At 51.8% G+C, this 22,583-nt stretch overlaps 1 protein-coding gene across 4 annotated transcripts; it reads left to right on the top strand.

The window, feature by feature from the left end:
• The first annotated feature begins 2,802 nt into the window (after positions 1–2,802).
• Positions 2,803–19,432, top strand: LOC105817786 (retinol dehydrogenase 16-like). 4 transcript variants are annotated; one of them, XM_012653586.1, is made up of 5 exons: positions 2,803–5,172; positions 7,001–7,259; positions 8,593–8,756; positions 9,318–9,519; positions 18,760–19,432. In XM_012653586.1, exons 1-5 carry the CDS (start codon positions 4,860–4,862, stop codon positions 18,776–18,778), a joined length of 957 nt encoding a protein of 318 aa, XP_012509040.1. In that variant the 5' UTR covers positions 2,803–4,859; the 3' UTR covers positions 18,779–19,432. The 4 variants fall into 4 exon arrangements, with proteins under 4 accessions (XP_012509040.1, XP_012509034.1, XP_012509054.1 ...); XM_012653580.1 differs by lacking the exon at positions 18,760–19,432 and having other exon boundaries at positions 9,318–9,765; XM_012653600.1 differs by lacking the exons at positions 7,001–7,259; positions 8,593–8,756; positions 9,318–9,519 and adding exons at positions 15,870–16,128; positions 17,806–17,969 and having other exon boundaries at positions 3,501–5,172; positions 18,561–19,432.
• Positions 19,433–22,583: the final 3,151 nt, after the last annotated feature.

Genomic DNA, 22,583 nt, shown 5'->3' with positions numbered 1-22,583 from the left:
GCAGTGTGATGACCTTTTGCTTTGTAATCAAACCGAACGGGGTGCCCTTACTGACCCTGTCATTCTCCTAAGGCTCTGGCTGAAGAGGCCATAAGGCCTCCGGATCTAAACTTCAACTGGTACACACACCTGTTACTTACTTAGGACCTGAAATATCTCAGGGCACTCAAAAACTCACCCCAAATTGACTTGACTCAATTTTATCCATCCCTCTCCCTAAGAGGAAAAAGCAACTACATAAATCTGTAGGGACAGCTGGCTATTGCCAGCAATGGAGCTGGCAATTTTGCTGCTCTTGCTAAACCACTCTACGCCCTCCTCCCAGATACCGCTCCAGAGCCCATTGTCTGACGTTAACTTCCTTTGAAGCCTTACAGGCAGCATTGTCCACACGCCCTGCTCTTGGCTAACCTCATTTTCACAAACCATTTCACCTGTCTTGGGGTGAGAATAATGGACTTGCTGCAGGTGTACTGGAGCAACCCTTTGCCTCTCAGATACCCTCTGCGGCATATTTCTCATGCCAACTCCTCCTGTGGCAGCAGGCACACCGCCAGGCCTGCGTGTAGTAGCAGCAGGTGCCGCCCTAATGGATTAAGCCAGCACTCACAGTAGGCTCCCCCGTTCCCTCTCTGTTGTATCTGCTCCCTACAAGTTCCTAAGATGCAGCACCTCTCCACTCGGAGAGAAGTCCTATTACCAAATCCCTCTGTCATCTTGCATCATCGTAACACTTTAAATGCTGCTACACTCCTACCCTTCCCTGATGATAGAGACCCTCATTCCGTTCCACAGGATTGCCTAGCAGCTGCAGAAATGGTTGCAAAGCTACCAGCTGATCCCTCAGATATTCCTTTAGGCAACGCAGACTTACTGCTATTTTGTGAGGGCCCTTGCAAACGCAATGTAAGGGAAACACGATACTCAGCTATGGCATAGTTTCCCCACAAAAAAACACTGAGGCATACTCCTTTGGCCACTATAAAGTGGGTCAAGCTGATGAACTTATGGCTCTTGTTAGAGCTTGCACACTGGCAAAGGGAAATCACTGGCACTAGTTACACTGACTTCAGAGACGCTTTCGGGGCCTGTCGTGCTGTTGGCATACTCCGGACGCGCCGCGGATTCCTGCCGCTGCTGGTGCTCCTGTCACTAATGGCCGTGTGAGGGCTGCCTTGTGACAGGCTGTTCACTGTCCCCCTAACGTTGCTGTGGCTCACCGTCCAGCCCACTCCAAGGGACCGCCACTCCGTGTCTAGCGAATGTTAGGTCAGGCAGGGCTGCTAAGGATGCAGCGCCAAACAGACCCCTTATTCTTCTCCCTCCCAACTTATAAACTCGTCTTTATCCCTGACCGAAATTATTGATCATCAGGCAAATGTCCCCAAATGTGAAAGAGATAATGGACACAAAAGGATGCCGAGCAATCACCAGATGGATTATGTATGGTCCAAATGGACTTCCTGTGACCCCTTTTTCTTCTACCTTTTGCACTTATGTCCCACCAGATGGGGGATGCGTGGGAGATGTGCCAATGGGGGATACGTGGGGGAACTAAAAGGTAAGTGGTTTTGCCCCGGGATCCACAAAATTTCTGACCAAATTATTCCCAGTGCATTACTTGTAAATCTGACCAAATCTCTGGAGGAAACCAACAGTCCTCAGGATGTCCTCCATGGCCCATGCCGCGCCTTTAGCTCCACAGATAGACGTACCCATAGATTTGCCTCCAGCGTTAGGGTGTCCTCACTGGTGACTTACTGCCTGCATGTCCAGTCGATGGACTGATGCTATCCGACTAGATGTGCTGATGCCACAGCCCTGGGAAAGAAATTGACAGCTGATGCTATTCCTCCCTTTGGCAGAGCTTTATGGATTGAGCCAGGCCAAGAAAGTCAGTTTACAGCTGAGATAATCCACTTGCTTGCAAACACTCTGGGGTGCTCACTAAAATTTCACACCCCATCGCATCGCCAGTCCTCAGGACAAGTGCGATGTAAAAACCTCGACAATACATGGAGTTTGGGAAAATTCTGTCAAAAAGCTAGATCCGAATGGCCAGAAACATTACCTATGGCCCTTATAAAAATTCAGAATACTTCAAATAGAAGCCATGGATTAACCACTCTTCAAATAAAGTTCTGCTGCTGCCCTATGCCTGCTGGCACCTCTAAACCTTCCATTCTTGGGTTGAATGAACACTTTGGGGATTTATGTGAACAATTTGATGCCGTGACTAGCGACATCCGGGCACTAAGTAACACGCTTGGAGCATATCATCAACAGGCTAAAAGCGCATGGCCTCTGCCAACTGACAAGACCCGCCATTCTTTTCCACCAGGAGACCGTAGGCACGTCAAGGATTTTACAATAAAGCACACACTGTCATCTCGCTGGGAAGGCCCATATGAAATACTGCTGACCACATACACTGCCATGGAAATGAAGGAAAAATCCTCCTGGGCCCTCACAAGGCACACCAAGCTGGATCCTGATCAGAACTCCCAAGACAATTTGAAAACCACCCATCAAGGTGACCTTAAAGTACGGCTTTCCAGGGCCAATTCCCAGGCCTCAGAAGCAGATAATATTTCATTGAGACGGACAGATTTTCCCAAGACCACCAGTCAAGAAATTCTACTTCCACCTATTTTCTCCCCATTTTAAATCTCCTTACTCCCCTTCCTTAGGGGGAAAAAAAACCCGGCATCTTTTTTTCATCGACAAAAGCCTTTCCGCATGTGTTGCTAGAGTATTGGAGAGCTGACCGGGGACTGTCTTCGTCTATCCTATTCTCCCTCTAGTCCTCCACTATGGACTTTTTTCCAAACTGTGTCTTGCTCATACTAACTTCTACTATTTTTCTGACAGGTCCAGCACAGACAAGGCACCCCTTTGTACAGTCTTCCAAACCCTGGATATGACAACTGATCAATCTGATTGTTGGTCGTGTCAATATCTAGATTATTTAAAAAATCTAGATTGTTGCTCTTGCCAGAGCGAGTGTCTGGTGGGTAAAATCTGGAGAATGGATGCGTACCAAGAGACAACAGCGTGATGAGATTTCTCATTTTGCCTCCAAATCAGCTTTTAATATTTAAAACTTCTAGTTAAATTTCAGACTGGGGAAATGAAGGAGTGAAGGATGTGCCATCCTACAATATGTCAGATTGGTGGATTGATTATTTGAGTTAAAAACATGGGGAAACTAGTGTCAGAGCGGGTGAGCTGATCTCTCTCTTCCTCTCTCTTCCTGCATGTAGCAAGTGAAAAAGATTCTTCTGGGAGGGGGACCCTCTCCAAACCAGGGTAAGAAAATGACCCTTATCACCAGAGACGTGAAATTAGAGGGACGATAGACCCAAATAAACATACTTACAATAATCCTTATCTGCCACCTGTTTTACAGCCCCTACATATCTCCCAGTGACTCCTCTAAAAAATTTATTGTTCCTAGCCAGACTGCGTCCTGTGATTTCTTCTCAGATGTATTAGTCATTGTCTAAAATTTACAAAAACACATTTGCTTGGCCAATTTTTTGGATTTCACTCTCTTGTGAACCTCCCCTTATGCATGTAAAACCAGTAAAGTTCGTATCTGCCTGGTGACAACTGGCTTTTAGTTCCAACTAAGGAGCCAGATAAAAGCACGCTCCACTGCCTTGTGCAGGGGTCGCAGTGGAAGCACTGGGAGGGGTTTGGGGGTTCCAGAGGATTTCACATCCTGCCCGAGGGTCCAGTCGAGGCAGTGTCTCTCCCTCTTAATGCTCCCTTGGGACTTCCTGGGATTGCTGCAGACACTGGAGTGGACTGGGAAGCTCCTGCCACCACGGGTAAGGGTCATTCCACTGTGAGGATGAGGAAGGGTGAGCAGTGGGTGTGAGGATTGGGAAATGTGTCTGTGCGGGGCCATTGAGAATTCATGGTTGAAGGAAATGGAAGTCCCTGAAAATACTGGGGATGTGTGACCTGGGAGCGGAGGTCCCAGAGCAGGAGGACAGAGGGCAGTGTAGCCAGCACCCAGGGCTGGGGAAGGCGTCTGCAGGAGGTGAAGGGTAAACTCTGTGATACCTGCTTTGTTTGAGTCATTCCTTTCCTCCCTCCCAGCAACTCTGGGAGTTTCTTTCCTGTGGATTCCCAGCCCCGTTGCCTTTCTCTCCCCTTTCTTGTCGCTGAGGTCTGACTGCCCCTTTGGCATCTCATACTCCTTCTTTCCACAGAACTACTCTGGCAGGAGGGGGCCTGTTGCTTTTTTCTGTTTTTGCCTTCTTCTTCCAATCCTAGAGAGACTGGCAATGACTTAGTTTCTTGAGTGATTCTGAGTGCTGACCTGATGTGGAAACCCAAGCTCAGAGAAGGATTTCAAACTAATGTGACTTGAATCCAGGTGTGGCTTCCCAGTACACCTGGGTCTTGTCTGTGCAGTCCAGGAGTGTTACCATACGAGATATGCACAGGCAGTTCTGACCTGCGAAGTTATATCAAGTGGTATGTGTGCTAGGTGTGCATGTGTGTGCACTGGTATGGAAAACAGTGTGGACGCTCATGTGTGGACGTGTGTGGAATTGTGTGGGCACAGCAGGGCAGAGTGACATCCGTGTACTAGGGCGGCATTACAGAGAAATAATGTTTTCTTATGCGTGGCAGGACTTGAGGTTTTACAAGGGTCTGTATCAGTACTTGTAACAGCAGAATAAAAAGCAGAGGCTCGAGTGAGGAAACTGAGGGCTCCATGCCAGCGTGCCTAGAGGCTTGCCTGCCAACTGCCACCCTCTGTGTTCCTTAGTCCTCCTGTCTCAATCAATACTGGCCATAGTCTCCTTGTACCCCAGCCTGTGTGTGTCTCTCTCCCCAACGCCATGTGGCTGTACCTGGCGGCCCTGGTGGGCCTGTACTACCTTGTGCGCTGGTACCGGGAGAGGCAGGTGGTGAGCCACCTCCGAGACAAGTACGTCTTCATCACGGGCTGTGGCTCTGGCTTTGGGAACCTGCTGGCCAGACAGCTGGACATGCGCGGCTTGAGGGTGCTGGCTGCGTGTAGGACAGAGAAGGCGGCCGAGCAGCTGAGGGCCCAGGCGTCAGACAGGCTGGAGACGGTGACTCTGGACATCACCAAGACAGACAGCATCACTGCAGCCACCCAGTGGGTGAAGGAACGCGTGGGAGACAGAGGTATCCCCCAGATTCCTCTTTGTGTCTCTCTCGCCTCTCTCTGGGAAGGAGAACCTTTTGTCTGCTAACTGGGAAGATTCCCAGGACGTTTGGATTTTCAAGGACTGTGAGCTTTGCATTTCCCAGAGCAGAATCCTACAGTGCCAGTGCCTGAGCCATAGGGTCGGAGGGGCGGGCACAGCCTGTGTTTAGGGTCGACTCTCTGGAGCAAGCTTGGGCCCTTGAGCCTGGCAGGCGACAGTGGGGACCTGGGCCAGGCTGGATCTGGGCTCGTTGTCTCAGCATTTCTTATTGGTTCCTTCACACTTGTCCCCCCAAGGGCTCTGAGATTATCTGTCCTCACTTGACTCATGAGGACGGAGGCTTAGAGTGCTGAAGGGACCTCGTATCAAATATTCAGTGATAATTCCTGTCCTTCTGCTACATTACGCTGCCTGTTCTTTCTGTGAAAAGGGAGATCGTGGATCTCTTTGTTCTGATTAGAAATGTAAAACATGCTCATTGAGGAAAACGTAGGATAGAGGATAAAGGTAAAACAACATTCACCGTAATCGCACCCTCCAGAGTTAATTACTCTCTGCCTCACGTGTTCTGGGATCCCCTTTATACCATCAAATCTCTCCTGAAACGTAACATTGCATGTCTGCATATTCATGCTGAGACAATATAATTCATTTAAGCAGTCCTATATTGTTGGATGCTGAACTTAGTTTCCCACCTTTCCTGGCATAAATAACATCTCAGCAAAGATTCTGTAATGAGGTTTGTTCACATGCTTAGCAATGTTATTCAAGTAAAGCAAAATGATGGGATCACAGAATATTCATTTCTTGAAGGCCATGAAAGGTGTTGTGTGGGGGAAGCACTAATATTGCAAGGCCTTATTCTCTTTCCACTATTCCTACATTAAACTCTGTCTAACTGCACCCCCGGCCCTGGCCCACCGAATAGCCTGCCCCCGATAACCTGATGGGCTGTAGGTGGGGAAGACAGACTATTTCAAATCCTTGAGGTTGTGTTTTTGTTCCTGGATATCTCGCAGATCATCTTCATGAGAGCTAAGTGGTCTCGGGAACCGTGAGATTATGTCAAGGGTGGACTTTGGGGAGGGTGGAAGCAGAGGTTGACCCTGCCTGGGGCCAAGGGTGCCATCTGGACACTGGGGTAGCCTGAGGACTCCTCCCCGGTTTGTCCCTTATATCGACTCCATGGTGAGCTTTGGATTCCCAGGCAGAGACGGTGAACTTTGCTTGCTGAGCAAATATTGCCTCAAAATTGGTGCACGGTGCATCATAGCCTGTCCCAATGTCCAAAGCAGGCCTGATCTCTACACTCCCCAGTCTTAGGATTTTAAGTGTGTCTCTCCCAATCAGGGTAGAGAAAACAATGATTCATGGGTCTTTTTGCCTTTCCCTTTATTCTTTCTCTTCTCTGGTTTTCCCTTGTTCTTTTTTTTTTTCTTTTACCCCATTCCTCTTTTACTGTCTCTGTCTCTCTCTACTGATGAGATATTTGATGAGCACTCACTCTATTTTCTCAGACTCTGTCCATGAACTTAAGAAAGTTGGGTTCATTGCACACTGGGTTCCAGGCACTGGGAGGAAAGATGACAAGGACCATTCCTAACCTCTAATAGCTTGAAGAATATGCAAACTCTGACACCCTTCAGTCATCACGTCCTCATTTCCTCCCCCCACTCTTTTCCCCATACCAAGTAGCACATTCTTCTTGGTTCCATAAATAAACTCAACTGGATTATGACCTTGAACCCTAGCACACCGCACACACACAATACAGTGTTGCTCTCTCAATTTCCCACTGTCCCCAGGACTCTGGGGCCTGGTCAATAACGCTGGGATCTCCAAAGGCTCGGGCCACAATGAGTGGCTGACCAAACAAGACTTCATGACCACACTGGACGTGAACCTGCTGGGGATGATCGAGGTGACTCTGAGCCTGCTGCCCTTAGTGAGGAAGGCGAGAGGCCACGTGGTCAACGTCTCCAGCATCGGGGGTAGATTGTCTCTAACACCTGGGGGCTACTGCATCTCCAAGTATGGCGTGGAGGCCTTCTCGGACTCCCTCAGGTATTGCACTGGGATTGGGCCCTGCCTGAGTCCTCCTATTCCTGGTCTTCTATGGGAGCATTTCGCAGCAAGTCGATTTCATCACAGATTTAGAAGGTGTTTATTCCAGATACATCTCTCGGGCTTTTTGGACCTTCCCCCTTTCTGGGTTTAACCAGCCATTCCTCGTGACCTCTTGTCCCTGTTCTTGTAGAGCGAGGGACCAAGGCCTAAGAAATTATGTAACCTCTTTGTGAGCCTTCTGAGGAGGGCCCACAGCCAGGACATGTCTGAAGCAGAGTGGAAGTGGGAAAATTTGGCTGCAGGGCCCGTGTCCACAGCCACTGAGATACTCGGGTGCAGGGAGCCCTTGAGGGTGGGTGCGGCCTCTGACTCAGCATAACACACAGCAGTGGGCACTACTGTGAGTGCAGCATCAGCGCACCCTAGGAAGGCAGGGTTGGCTCCTTGACCTAAAAACCCCGATAGCTGACAGGGGGAGGGACAAAAGATAGAAAACCATTGTTGCCAACCCTTATAGGTGTTGTCACCAAGTCTGGCATGGTGGCCGTGGCAGCCCCCAGATGTGGGGAGGGTACTGGCTGTGAGGTCTGAGCTGAGGGCTGAAGACCTGGCAACCTGCTAAGGAGGGGTGGGCAGGGCTCCTGATGAGAGGACGGCATCAGCCCTGGCCAAGGGTGAGTGTCAGCTGACCAGCTATGCTGTGGGGTCTTCTTGGGCCAAACAACAATGCCAGGAAATGTGTGTGGGGCTGGACAGGTGGCCAGCAGTGGGCCGTGGAATCCTGTGGGTTCTGGACACGTGCTGTACTTCATGCTGTAGGCAGCGGAATCCAGCGCTTGGATGTACTGAGGGTGGTATTTGGTCCAATAGGAATCTAGATGCCCAGTGGCTGTGCGCGTGGGGAGCCGAGACTGAAGGCAGAGGGATGTTCCCCAGAAGACAGCGGCAGCAGCCCTGCTGAGAGATGGCCAGAGAGTTTACTGGGGCAGCAGAGGGAGGAAGGGGACTGAGGAGCATAGACGGTGAAATGGGCGAATCCTGGTGATGCCCTGGATGTGAGGAGCATGGGGGAGATAGCCCAGCAGTGGTTACTTGCAGCTGATTCCAGGGTATTCGCAGCTAGTGAGCTCGGTGTGTAAACTATGTCAACCCTATACACAGGCAATGCCATCGTCACAATTTTTGTTGGCCTTCTGCTACACTTCCCAACATGCCATGCTTTCGGGCTTATCTACTACCACCCTGTGTTGGATTTTCAGTGGGTTTATATGTGTTTGTGTTCGCCTGTAAGACCTCTGAACTCCTTGCCTTCCGCCTGTCTGTCTCCCAGGAGAGAGCTCACCCCCTTTGGGGTAAAAGTGGCTGTAATTGAACCTGGTTCCTTCAAGACGAACATGACCAACACTGAGAGGGTTTTGCTGCACGTTCAGGAAGTGTGGGACCCGGCCCGACCCAAGATCAAGGAGACCTATGGCAAGAAGTTTCTGGCATCCTGTGAGTGCACTGTGCACAGGGAGAGAACTAAACCTTGGACCATGATTAATGTCTCCAACACCATGAGGGTTCTGTCCTCCTACTGGGTAGTTGAGAGACGGAAGTTCAGCCTTGTCACAAAGTGGGGACATTCTGCCCCATTCCCAAGGTGCTGTGTGGTCAACAGGTCACTTAGAGACGGGAACCAGGTTCACTAATTGGAAACACTGTCCCGCCATTATTTTGAAGAGGAAACTAAAGACAGAGAGGGAAGATGCCATGGACTCATGGCCAGCTGGGTTTAGGGAGGACTGGTTTTCCTGCCCTTTCACTCTGTTAGCAGAAACCTTTAACTTATGCAGTCCCGATATTCCCAGGAAGAGAGGCACAGGTGGCTTAGCGTGGACCAGTTTTTCCTGGGGTAAGGATGGATTACGCCCCTGGGGAACCTGCATGGATTAGATTTGGGGCACATCACTGTGGGTCCAGGAATTCTTAGGAACTTTCTTTCTAACTTAGAGCTGTGAAAGGGAGCAGAGGGATGTTCCCACTCTGTTATGGCTGTTTTCTCATCCTGAGCAGACCTCAAACGACTATCTGAACACCTTTTGTCAACATGCAACGAGAATCTGTCAGAGGTGACGGACTGCATGGAACATGCGCTGACCGCCTGCCACCCCCGCACCCGCTACTCAGCTGGCTGGGACGCCAAGCTCCTCTACCTCCCCATGAGCTACATGCCCACCTTCCTGGTGGACGCCATCCTCACCTGGGGCCTCCCAAGGCCAGCCAAAGCCCTGTGAAGCCAGAACTGTGGCACTTGTTTGGGTGGGGTTCGATGCTGTTTGAGGGATGATGTGTCCTGGAGAGAGAAATAGGGTGGAGGGAGGGAGCTGTCATGTCATCAAGTCACCTGTCCTACCTCCATCCTCCCCTCCTGGCCTTCATTCTCCTGGGATTTCTTTCAGGACTCTAGAGATGTTAGTAGGAAAGTGCCAAGTTATACAGCTGAGGAACAAGAATCCAGTAGTGCTTCTGGTTGTATTGTTGCCTTGGGTGGCCACTCAAGGCTCTAAGCCTCTTGGGGCAATGGTGGGGGGACAATTGGGGAGGGTGTGAGCTGGTGGAGGGAGGTTTAGCCCACACCTTCTCTGCCTGCTGCCCACCTCCTCAGGGTGTGCTTTAGCCTGGTCAGTCTATAGCCTCCCACAGGGTGGAAATGCTTGAAGGTGGTCAGGGACCTCACCTAACTCTGAAGATACCCGTGTACATGGGGTGGGGATGGGCAGGAAAACCATTAACCTGACTCATAGTCCTCACATGTCAACTTAGCAGCCATTGGCGGGAAGGTCTTCTCAACAGGTGTCTTTCCAGAGGACACATAACCAATGTTTAATGTGACTTCAACCCATGGAGTGTCTCTGATTATGTTGCCCTAGAAACACTCGATAAGTTTAGCCATGCTCAGGGATTTTAATCTCTTAGAAAAGCTACCCTTGGATTTCAGACATACTAGATGAAATCTCTCTCTGAGTCTGGGTTTCCTCATCTGGCTCAAAACCCAGAATTCACTCCTCAGAAAGCTCAGTCTCTGACAGTCTCCAGGACTCCAGGGAAAAGGCAAACAGAGTGGCCAAGGATAGGTCGCCTCCTGATGCAGTAATTCTCTGCAAAGAAGGAGGACATGGTCCCAAATGGGGAGCCTGGCTTGAGAGGTCAGGAAAGGAGACAAGGGAGAGAGCCGTGGCTCTCTCTCTCTCTCTCAGAAAACTGCCAGAAGGAAACTTTCAGGGCTGCTGGGAGGATGGAATGTAATGAGTTACACAAAGTAGATGTAATAGCTTTTGCCCTTCTATCCCCCAACATACTCTTTCCTTAACCTGTGGTCTGCATTGCAAAGTTGGGGTACAGACCTATGGTAGCGAAAGGCAGGTGCCTTCAGGGAGGGCAGGGGATGAGAGGGGTGACCTGAGGAAGGATATGAAGAGGACAGGTGGATTTTCTCTCCCCTACTTCAGCCTTTCCTGTCACAGAGGCCAGGGGCAATGCTTCCCTTTGCAGGTTTTCTTGAGTAGCCTAGTGTCACGGGAATAGGCATAGGCACAGGCAAGGAGGAAGATGGCAATAAGGACTGGCAGGACACAGATCCCTGCCCTGGTGCAGCTGAGCCTTCCCGCCCTCACCAGCACCTGCTCTGTGTCCCACTCGGGCTGACCCTCATTTAAGGTCACTGCCCTTCCCTCTTCCCTTGCCCTTCCTAGGGCCCCCAAACCCACATCCCTGGCACCTATCTCTCCACTGGCACGCAGTGAGTGTCACATTTAGACACCAGTCCCTCATTTTTTGTTAATTTTTTGAGCACCTGTTGTGTCCTGTGGGAAAATTCCCAGGAATTCCCAGGGGCTTCCTGAGACCTGGCTCTGAGTCTTCAGTGTTGTGGTGTCGCCGTGAGTGTGGTCTCAACAGAGAAATCTCTTGCAGAAGAGGATACAGATTCCCGGCCTAAGGTCCCTTTGTAGCTGGGAGGCACCTCCCTAGGCATCTTGGTTTCCTTCCCTCAGTGTAACAGCTGAGGACATGGAACCTTCAGGGGACCTTGTGTTGTTGAACAGATCCTTGTGGGTTGTGAAAACGGCAAGTGAGCTCAGATTCACAGAAAACTTGAAGTCGACATTTGTGTGGAGCACGTCAATGCTGAAGCCGGGAAGGTGGCCAGGGAGGGTCGTCCTGGAGGACCAAGGCCCTGAATGCTGTAGGGTCAGGCCACTGAGTGTCCTTCCATGGTGCCCCACATGAAAGGAAAGCCACAGTTTCATATGCGATCTGAAGCCACCAGCTTAGTTTTTAATAATTCTTTCTATGTAAGTACACATTTACGCACACACTTGACAGACACACCACCAGGAAAACAAAGTCAAACAAAATAAGAGACTGCAATTCAATTCATAGCTCACTGGGGGTTCTTCAGGAGGTCGGACTCACCCCCAGGAGTGCTCTCTAGAGAGTGGGAGAGCTGTGACGGTGCAAACCTCTGGCCGTACTGGGCTGCAGTGGTGGGTGCATGTTCCTGAACTTCGACCCCTGGCCCACGACATGGACTATGAGCAAGGGGGCCACCGTCATCATCAGAGAACAAACATGGCCATAAATAATGTCTAGGGTAAAGCAGGGCACGTCTCCTCCCCTACCCCGAACCCTGAGTACAGCCTCCCCTTGTCTTCCTCCCTGGTGTCTTTTCTTAGCACAGGAGCCAGGTCAGCTCCCATGGAGCTGCACAGGGACTGGACCCCAATCCCAGAGTCCCGGGTTCCACAGAAACTCCCTTCACTCCTTCTTGCTGCCCTGGTCTTCTCTGAGGAGCACCAAGCCATTGGGTCCCCACCAGAAACTGTCGTCCCCTCGAACCTGCTGATCTCCATTGCCTGCAGGGCATGTGGCCCTTCCTTTCTGTGTCCCCACTGCAGCCTTAGAGAGAAACAGGCTGCCATGAAGCTCCCACTTCTTGTCTTTCCCAGCTTTGCTTTTTCTTTCCTACAGCTGCTGCTCTTCGGGAGATCCGTCCTCGATGGAGAAGGGGCAATGGGCGGGGTGCTGCTGAAGCTGGAGACAGTGGTCTCCAGGAGGCTGAGCTGGGCTCTCCTGGGTGACTGATCCCAGCAGGAGTCCACAGGCAGAGACTGCAAGGCGCCACCAGGGGGCGTGTGTCAGCCAGGGCAGGTAGGAGCTCAGAAGGGTGGCCCTGGAGCCTGGCCAAGCTCCTCTCCCAGGAGTGCTGAGGAGCGCACTGTCACTGTCACAGCGCTTGTGCAGGGGTCTCAGTGAAAGGACTCAGGGAGCGTGAGTCTCCACACTATCTGTGGTTCCAAAGGATTTCACATTCTGCCTGAGGGTCCAGTTGAGGCAGTGTTCCTCCTTCTGAATGCTCCCTTGGGGCCTCCTGGGATTGCTGCTCACTCTGGAGTGCACTGGGAAGCTCCTGCCACCGCACCTAAGGGTCACACTACTGTGAGGATGAGCAAGGGTGAGCAGTGCGTATGAAGATTGGGAAATGTGTCTGTGCGAAGCCATTGAGAATTCATGGTTGAAGGAAATGGAAGTCCCTGACAATATTGGGGATGTGTGACCTGGGAGCGGAGGTCCCAGAGCAGGAAGACAGAGGGCAGTGTACCCAGCACCCAGGGCTGGGGAAGGCATCTGCAGGAGGTGAAGGGTAAACTCTGTGACACCTGCTTTGTTTGGGTTGTTCCTCTGCTCCCTCCCTGTGATTCTGGCAGTTTCCTCCTGTGGATTCCGAGTCCGGTTCCCTCTCTCTCCCCTTTCTTGTTGCTGAGGTCTGATTGCCCATTGACATCCCATACTCCTTGTTTCCACAGAACTACTCTAGCAGGAGGGGACCTATTGCTTTTTTCTGTTTTTGCTTTCTCCTTCCAATCCTAGAGAGACTGGCAATGACTTAGTTGCCTGAGAGATTCTGGGTGCTGACTGCATGTGGAAACCCAGGCTCAGAGAAGGATTTCAAACTACTGTCTCTTGAGTCCAAGTGTAGCTTCCCAGTACACCTAGGTCTTCTCTTCTCAGCCCAGGAGAGTTGGTGTACGAGATATGCACAGGCAGTTCTGACCTGCCAAGTTAGATGGAGTGGTATGTGTGCTATGGTGTGCATGTGTGTGCACTGGTATGGACACCTGTGTGGATGCCCACGTGTGGACCTGTGTGGGCACTGCAGGGCAGAGTGACAGCAGTGCACGAGGGAGGCATTGCTGAGCAATATTTCTAATGGGGCAGGACTTGAGGTCTTTCCAGGGCGTGTATCAGTAATTGCAACAGCAGTGCAAAGAGCAGAGGGGTGGGGTGAGGAAAGTGAGGGCTCCGTGTCAGAGTGCCTGGAGGCTTCCCTGCCAACTGCCACCCTCTGTGTTCCTAACTCCTCCTGTCTAAACACTGGCCATAGTCTCCTTGTACTTCAGTGTGTGTGTGTCTGTCCTCCCCAAAGCCATGTGGCTGTACCTGGCAGTCCTCGTGGGCCTGTACTACCTTGTGCGATGGCACCGGGAGAGGCAGGTGGTGAGCCACCTCCGGGACAAGTATGTCTTCATCACGGGCTGTGACTCAGGCTTTGGGAACCTGCTGGCCAGACAGCTGGACATGCACGGCTTGAGGGTGCTGGCTGCGTGTCTGACGGAGAAGGGGGCTGAGCAGCTGAGGACCCAGACGTCAGACAGGCTGGAGACAGTGAGCCTGGATGTCACCAAGACAGAGAGCATCTCTGCAGCTGCCCAGTGGGTGAAGGAGCGTGTGGGGGATAGAGGTAACACCCAGATTCCTCAAGTCTGTTTCTGCTTCCCTATGTGTTAAAGGGACGCCTCCTGTCCTGTCCCTGGGGAGATGCCCAGAGTATTCCCAGGTTCAAGCTGTCTCATATTCCTCACCCATCAGGCCTCCCCTGGGCTGGGGGTGTGCATGGGGGCGCTCTGTGCTGGAGACAGGCTCATGTTCTCAGCGCTTCAGCTTGTACCTACCTGGGCCACCCTGGTCCATGGAGAGTTAAGACCGTCCCCATGTTCAGAGGACACGAGTTGAGGACTGGTGTAAAAAGGCAGATCTAGGAAGGGATTATTTTCCTTTCCTTCTTTTCACACTACTACTTTGTCTTGTTATGGGGGATGAAAAGGATGTGGATTTCTTTGATCTGAGAATAAATGTATTAATAGAACATGATCATTGTGGAAAATACTGAAAAGTATAAAGATAGAAGGAAAAGTCATCCTCAAATGATTATCTAGACATAAATGTGTTTTACACTTTGCTGTAACTGGGATTATATTCTGATCACAGTTTGTATCACATGTATTCTCTCAAAGATGAACATTTTCTCAACATAGTGAACAAGTTTGTTAAGACATAGTATTTAATGATTTAGAATATTCTTTCCTTGATGCAGCCTTACTCATTTAAACCATAGCCAGAGTTTGGACATTGGAATTTTTCCTACTCTTTATTTTCACTGTTGTCATCCTGGAAAACTCTGATTTACGTGCATCTCTACAAATGTGTATATTGACTGTATTCTTAGAAAGAAGTAGGAGATCCTGGAACAGGAATATGCATTTCCAGAAGGGCAGGTGAGGGACTTGGGTCCCAGGGCCAATTCTTGCTGTTCAACAACTGCCACCACCTGCCATGGCTCAGAGGGTTCTCTGCTCCTGCTCCTCGAGGTGTATAGACTGGAAACTGTGTGGATGTTAATTGTTTGGGATTGTGTGTTCCCACCTTCCAGAGAGATTTTCCCAGAATGGAGTTAACGTGGGACTGAAGTAGAAGGAGTAAGGGTGGCCTTCTGGCTCAGTGGGATGAGGTGACAAGTTTTTGGGCAGAGTGTGCCGTGTTTTTACTGGGGGGTGGGTTTAGTTGGTCTTGTCTCCTCCCCAAATCCTGCCCTTGGAATTCCCAAGAATTTTTCATAGGAATGTTGCTCAATATTCATGAAGGATGATCTGAGGCCAGTCCCCAGAGGCCAAACACAGGATTGTTTTCCACGTTCTCCCGAATGTACTATTTCAGGTCTGTCCTTCCCAATCTAACTCTAGCCAGATTTTAGCCTTGTCTGTGTTTTTCTTTGGTCTTTTTCTCTTCCCCTGTTCCCTGTCCTCACTCTCTGTCTGTGTCCTGTCTCTCTTTTCCTATCAATAGATAGATGTTGAGCACTCACTATATGAGCTTTACAGAAAATCTGAAAATGTAGGTGAATGTGCATCTTGTCTGCAAGGACCACATTAATGTGTAAATAACCAAACTTTAGTGTCCGTGTTTGCAGACTAATGGATGCACAATATTTCTCCAACACCAGCTCATGTCGCCATGGAGTGTGGGGTCAATGCCCGCTGTCTAGGAGGCCGTGGGCCGGGCCAAGAAGAGTAAAAGGAGGAGGAGACATGGGTCGTGTCCTGCAACAGCTGCAGCATGTGCGGCTCCCTAACCCTGCAGACACCGTGCTGTTACTTGTCTCTCCTAGTCCCCCTTCCAGCATCCACCACACTGCTGTCACTGTATTTGGATGTGAACTTGAACCCTAACTGTGTCCACACTGCATGGGCACAATTCAGTGTTGCTCTCTCATCTTCTCACTGTCCCCAGGACTCTGGGGCCTGGTGAATAACGCTGGCATCTCCGTGCCCTTGGCCCCCAATGAGTGGTTGACGAAACAAGACTTTGCGACCATACTGGACGTGAACCTGCTGGGGCTGATCGAGGTGACTCTGAGCCTGCTGCCCTTAGTGAGGAAGGCGAGGGGCCGTGTGGTCAACGTCTCCAGCATCGCGGGTAGATTGTCTCTTGTAGGTGGGGGCTACTGCATCTCCAAGTACGGCGTGGAGGCCTTCTCGGACTCCCTCAGGTATTGCACTGGGATCGGGCCCTGCCTGAGTCCTCCTGTTCCTGGTCTTCTGTGGGAGCTTTTCGTCAGAGTTTGATTTCATCACAGCTTTAGAGGCCCTTTGTTCAAGATCTCTCCCTCTGGCTTTTTGGCCTTACCCCTTCCTGGATTTAGCCAGCCATTCGGTGGGACCTCCTGTCCCTATTCTTGTAGGGGGAGGGGCCCCAGACCTAAGAAATTATGTAACATCCTATTGAGCCTTCTAATTTTTTTTTTTTGAAACGGAGTCTTGTTGTGTCACCTAGCCTAGAGTGCCATAGTGTCAACCTAGCTCATAGCAACCTCAAACTCTTGGGCTCAAGTGATCCTCCAGGCTCAGTCAACCAAGTAGCTGGAAGTAGAGGCGTGCGCCCCTAGGCCCGGCCAATTTTTCTGTTGTTAGTGGAGATGGAGTCTCACTCTTGATCAGGCTGGTCTCAAACTCCTAACCTCAAGCCATCCTCCTGCCTCAGCCTCCCACAGTGCTAGGATTACAGGCGTGTGGCACCACATCCAGCCCCTTCTGAGCCTTCTCAGGAGGGCCCACAGACAGGACATGTCTGAAGCAGAGTGGAAGTGGGAGAATTTGCTGCAGGGCCCGTGTCCGCAGCCACTGAGATACTCGGGTGCAGGGAGCCCTTGAGGGTGGGTGCGGCCTCTGACTCAGCGCAACGCACAGCAGCGGGCACTAGTGTGAGTGCAGCATCGGCGCACCCTAGGACGGCAGGGTTGGCTCCTTGAGCTGAAAACCCCAATAGTTGAGAGGGAGAGGGACAGGAGACAGAAAACCATTGTTGCTAACCCTTATACAGGTTATGACCACGACATCCATGGTGGCTGTGGCAGCACCCAGATTTGGGGAGGGTCCTGGCTGTGAGGTCTGATGTGAGAACTGAACACCTGGACCTGGCAGCCTGCTAAGGAGGGGTGGGCAGGGCTCCTGATGAGAGGACATTGTCAGCCCAGGCCCATGGTGAGCGTCAGCTAACCACCTCTGCTGTGGGGTCTTCCTGAGCCAAAGGACAAGGCCAGGACAGGTATGGAGAGCTGAGTAGGTGGGCTCGGGTGGGCCATGGAGGCCTGTGGGCTCTGGACACGTGCCGTACTTCATGCTGTTGGCAGTGGAAGCCACAGCTGCGATGTACTCAGGGCGGCCACTTGGTGCAACGGGCATCTAGACGCCACGGGCTACAGGGAACAGAATGGCTGTGCGTGTGGGAAGCCGCGACTCAAGGCAGAGGGATGCTCCCCAGAAGACAGCCGCAGATGCCCGGCTGAGAGATGGCCAGAGACTTACCAGGGCAGGAGAGGGAGGAAGATGACCCAGGAGCATAGAGGGTGAAATGGGCAAATCCTGGTGATGCCCTGGATGTGAGCGCAAGGGGGGAGATAGCCCAGCAGTGGTGCCTTGCAGCAGAGTCTGGGGATTTGGAGCTAGTGAGCTCGTTGTGTAAAAGATTTGGAACAATAATTAGTTATTATATACCAAGGCAATGCCTTCATCCAGATTCTTACCCTTTTTGGCTCACATTAAAAATCCCAGGCTTACTAGCTTATAGCACCCCAGTAGTTTATTAGTGTGGTATGGTTTTCTTACGGTTTGTGTTTTGCCTCCCAAGAATTCTGAAATCCTTGCCCCTCTGTCTCTTTGCCTTGCAGGAGGGAGCTATCCTACTTTGGGGTGAAGGTGGCTTTGATTGAGCCTGGTTTCTTCAAGACTGCTGTGACCAGTGCCGAGATACTCTCCAAAACCTCCAAGGATGCGTGGGACCGGGCCAGCTCAGAGGTCAAGCAGATCTATGGCGAGAAGTTTCTGGCATCCTGTGAGTGAGCTGCAGACAATGGAGAGAGAAGCAAACCCTCGTCAGTAATCGTAGATCCATCACTAGTTCATCCCTGGGAGGGTCTATCCTCCTGACAAGGGGTCGGAGAAGCTCAGCCTCTTGCAGAAAGTGGGGACCTGTAGCCTCATTTCCATGGTGGGTGTTCAGTGGTCAACCGGTCACAAGAAGCAAGTGTCCAGGCTTATTAGAAATTGGGACCTGTATCTACAGGAAGCCCTCATTATTTTGAAGAGTGAAGGAAAGCAAGAGAGCGAAGACATCATGGTCTCAGGGCCAGGTGGCATTTCATGTGAGACAGGAGCTGGTTCCAGGTGCTCAGATTTCTAGTATCGGTAAACACCTCCCCTTGTGCAGTCCAGATTTCCCAGGAAAAGAGGCAGAGGTGTGTTAGTGTGGAGCAATTCTTCATGGGGGAAGCGTGGGGCCCTCTTCAGGGAGTTAGCATGGATGATTTGGGGCATTGCCTTAGGGGAGCCATGAGATTTTAGAAACTTTCCACTCTGAAGTTGAACCCAAAGCAGAAGCAATTGCAGGTGGACGTATTCAAGGGTGTTTTCTCATTGTGTACAGACATGAAGGGAACAGAACAAATGCAAGGAAGATTAACACACGATCTGTCCTTGGTGACGGACTGCATGGAGCATGCGCTGACCGCCTGCCACCCCCGCACCCGCTACTCAGCTGGCTGGGACGCCAAGCTCCTCTACCTCCCCTTGAGCTACATGCCCACCTTCCTGGTGGACGCCATCCTCACCTGGGGCCTCCCAAGGCCGGCCAAAGCCCTGTGAAGACAAGACCGGGGTGCATGGTTGAAGGGCACTGGCTGCGGTGTGAGGGAGGTGCACATCAGCGGGAGGGTTGTAGGCTGGCGGGGAGCTCTCATGCCAGCAGTACACCTGTCCCACCTCTTCCTCATCCTCTCCAAAGCATTCTGTGGGCTATTACCCAAGACCCTGGTGATATCAGGAGGAAAGAGCCAAGGTCTTCTGCTGAGGAATGGGAACCCACTGCACTCACTGGTGTCCTATTGGCATGAGTGGCCACTCAAGGCTTGAATCTCTTAAGTCCTGAGGAATCCACAGAATTGTGGAGGGTTGAGCAGGTGGAAGCAGACTCAGTCCACACCTGCTCTGCCTTCTGCCTACACCCTGAGGTGTGCATTTGCCTGGCCAGTGTATGCCCTCCCGCAGGATGGAAGTGGCCTGGGGGAAGCAGGAGCATCCCTCCCTGATGACCCCTGAGCACATGGGCTTAGGGTGGGAGTACAACCCTCAATCCTCAGCCTGACCCCTGAGCCCTCAGCGGCCAACTCCGCAGGTATTGACTGGAAGGTGGGATCTTTCCTTGCTATCCTGAAGGAAGACACAGAAACTAGTTGTTCATTTGTCTTGAACCCAGGGTTGTGTGTTGATTGTTTTGTTTCAGAATAAACATTGCTGGTTCACCCATGTACACTCATTTAAATGGTGGCCTTAGGGTCATGTGGTGCAGACTTAGTGGTGCTAGAGGGAGGTGACTTCGTGGAGGTCAGGGGGTGAGAGGTAACACCGAGGAGGGGTTTGAAGAGGGCATGTGGATTATCCCCGCGCTCTCTGTACTGTTCCTACCACACAGGCCAGTGGCAATGCTTCCCACTCTAGGGCTTTTCAAGGGGCCTGGTGTCACAGGAATAGACACAAGGACAGGCAAGCAAGAGGATGGCAATAAGGACTGGCAGGCCCCAGATCCCTTCCCTAGGGCAGCTGAGCCTTCCCGCCCTCAACAATCTTGTGGCCCAAGGACCGACCCTCATTTAAGATCACCGCACTTCCGACTGGGCCCTCCCACATGTCCCCAGCAGCACAACCCCCAAAATCACCCCTCCAGTGGCAAGGTGTGAGAGTCACGTTTAGACCCCAGTCCCTCATTTTCTGCTAATTTATGCTGAGCACCTGTTGTGTGCTGGGGGAAAATTCCTAGGAATTCCCAGGGGCTTCCTAAGACCCGGCTCTGAGTCTTCAGTGTTCTGGGGTTGCCGTGAGTGTGGTCTCAACAGAGAAGGCACTTGCACAAGGGGATACAGACTGCTGGCCTAAGGTCTCTTCGTATCTGGGAGACACCTCGCTAGGCGTCTTGGTTTCCTTCCCTTGGTGTAACAACTGAGGACATGGAGACTTCAGGGGACCTTGCGTTGTCAAACACATCCGTGTGAGTTGTGAAAACGGCAAGTCAGCTCAGATTCACGGAAAACTTGAAGTGGGCATTCGTGTGGAACATGTCGATGCTGAAGCCGTGAAGACGGCCAAGGAGGGTCGTCCTGGAGGACCAAGGCCCTGAATGCTGTAGGGTCAGGCCACTCAGTGTCCTTCCATGGTGCCCCACATGAAAGCAAAGCCACAGTTTCATATGCGATCTGAAGCCTCCAGACTTTTTTTGTTATGTTTTCATAATTCCTTCTCTGTAAACACACACACACAAACACACACACAGCACACACACACACACACACACAGCAGGAAAGCAAACTGAAATGAAATAAGACGCTGGGATTCACTTGATAGCTCACTGGGGAGTCGTTCAGGAGGTTGGACTCACCCCCAGGAGTGCTCTCCAGAGAGTGGGAGAGCTGTGAGGGTGCAAACCCCTGGCCCTCCATGCTGGGCTACGCTTGGGGGTCACCTACGCTGAGGCTTCCCTCCCATGAGAGAACAATCATGGCCATAAATAAAGTCTAAAGTAAAGCAGAGCACGTCCCCGCCCCCACCCCACTCCAGCCCCTCAACAGAGCATCCCCTCGTCTTCCCTCCTGGCGTCTTTTCTCAGCAAGGGAGCCAGGCCCAGTCCCTTGGAGCTGTGCAGGCCCTGGACCCAGTCCACAGAGTCCCCAGATGCCACCAAAGCTGACTTCACTTGGTCCCTTTGCTGCCCTGGTCCTCTCTGAGGAGCACAGGGCAATGTGGTCCCCAGCACAAACTGTCCTCCCCTCCAGCCACACGTGATATCCAATGCCTGCAGGGCATGTGGCCCTTCCTTTCTGGGACCCAGCCTTGCCTAGGGAGGGGCTGCAGGCTTCAGGCAGGACACAGGTCGGACAATGAAGCCTCCCTCCCTGTCTTTCCAGCTGTGCTTTTCCTTTCCTACACCATCTCTTCTCCAGGAGACCAGTCCTGGATGGAGAAGGAGCAATGGGTGGAGACAGTTTTCTCCAGGAAGCTGAGCTGGGCTCCCCTGGGGGACTGATCCCAGCAGGAGTCCACACACAAAGACTGCAGGGCGCCAGGAGGCGGCACCTGTCCGCCTAGGCAGCCAGGAGCTCAGAAGGGTGACCCTGGAGCCTGGCCAAGCTCCTCTCCCAGGAGTGCTGACGCTGTCATTGTCATAGGGCTTGTGCAGGGGTCTCAGTGAAAGCACTCGGGGAGTGTTAGTCTCCACACTATCCGTGGTTCCAAAGGATTTCCCGTTCTGCCCAAAGGTCCAGGTGTAGCAGTCTCCCTCCCTCTGAATGGTCCCTTCGGACTCCTCGGATTGCTGTTGATTCTGGAGTGGACTGGGGGAAGCCCCTTCCACCACACCTAAGCATCACACTACTGTGAGGATGAGCAAGGGTGAGCAGTGGGTGTGAAGATTGGGAAATGTGTCTGTGCGCGGCCATTGAGAATTCACGGTTGAAGGAAATGGAAGTCCCTGACAATACTGGGGATGTGTGACCTGGGAGGGGAGGGCCCAGAGCAGGAGGGCCGAGGGCTGTGCACCCAGCACCCAGGGCTGGGAAAGGCGTCTGCAGGAGGTGAAGGGTAGACTCAGTGACACCTGCTTTGTTTGGGTCGTTCCTTTCCTCCCTCCCAGCAACTCGGGCAGTTTCTTTCCTGTGGGTTCCCAGCCCCGTTCCCTTTCTCTCCCCTTTCTTTGCACGGAGATCTGACTGCCCCTTTGACATCTCATACTCCCTCTTTCCACAGAACTACCCTAGCAGGCGGGGACCTCTCTGTTTTTGCCTTCTCCTTCCAATCCTAGAGAGACTGGCAATGACTTAGTTTCCTGCGTCATTCTGGGTGCTCACCAGATGTGGAAACCCAGGCTCAGAGAAGGAGTTCAGACTACTGCGTCTTGAATCCAGGTGTAGCTTCTGAGCACAATTGTGGCTTCTCTGTGCAGCCCAGGAGAGTTGGCGTACGAGATACGCAGAGACAGTTCTGACCCTCGAAGTTAGATGGAGTGGTATGTGTGCTATGGTGTGCATGTGTGTGCACTGGTGTAGGTACCTGCGTGGACGCTCATGTGTGGACCCGTGTGGGCACAGCAGGGCAGAGTGACATCGATGGACTAGGGAGGCTTTCTGACTAATAATGTATATTTTTTTTATTTCAGCATATTATGGGGGTACAGATGTTTAGGTTGCGTATGTTGCCCTTGCCCGTCTCCCCCACCAAGTCCGAGCTTCAAGCGTGTCCATCCCCCGGATGGTGCACATCGCACTCTTTGCGTATGCATATACCCTTCCCCTCCTCCCCCCACCCCGCCCCCTGCCCGACATCCAATAAATGTTATTCTTATATGTACACTTATGTGTTGATCAGTTAATACCAATTTGATGGTGAGTACATGTGGTGCTTG

This window comes from Propithecus coquereli, unplaced genomic scaffold (assembly GCF_000956105.1).
Source record: "Propithecus coquereli isolate 6110/MARCELLA unplaced genomic scaffold, Pcoq_1.0 Scaffold111, whole genome shotgun sequence".
Taxonomy (NCBI): Eukaryota; Metazoa; Chordata; class Mammalia; order Primates; family Indriidae; genus Propithecus; species Propithecus coquereli.
Note: the sequence above shows the minus strand (reverse complement) of the source record. Positions and strands in the feature narration are given on the sequence as shown.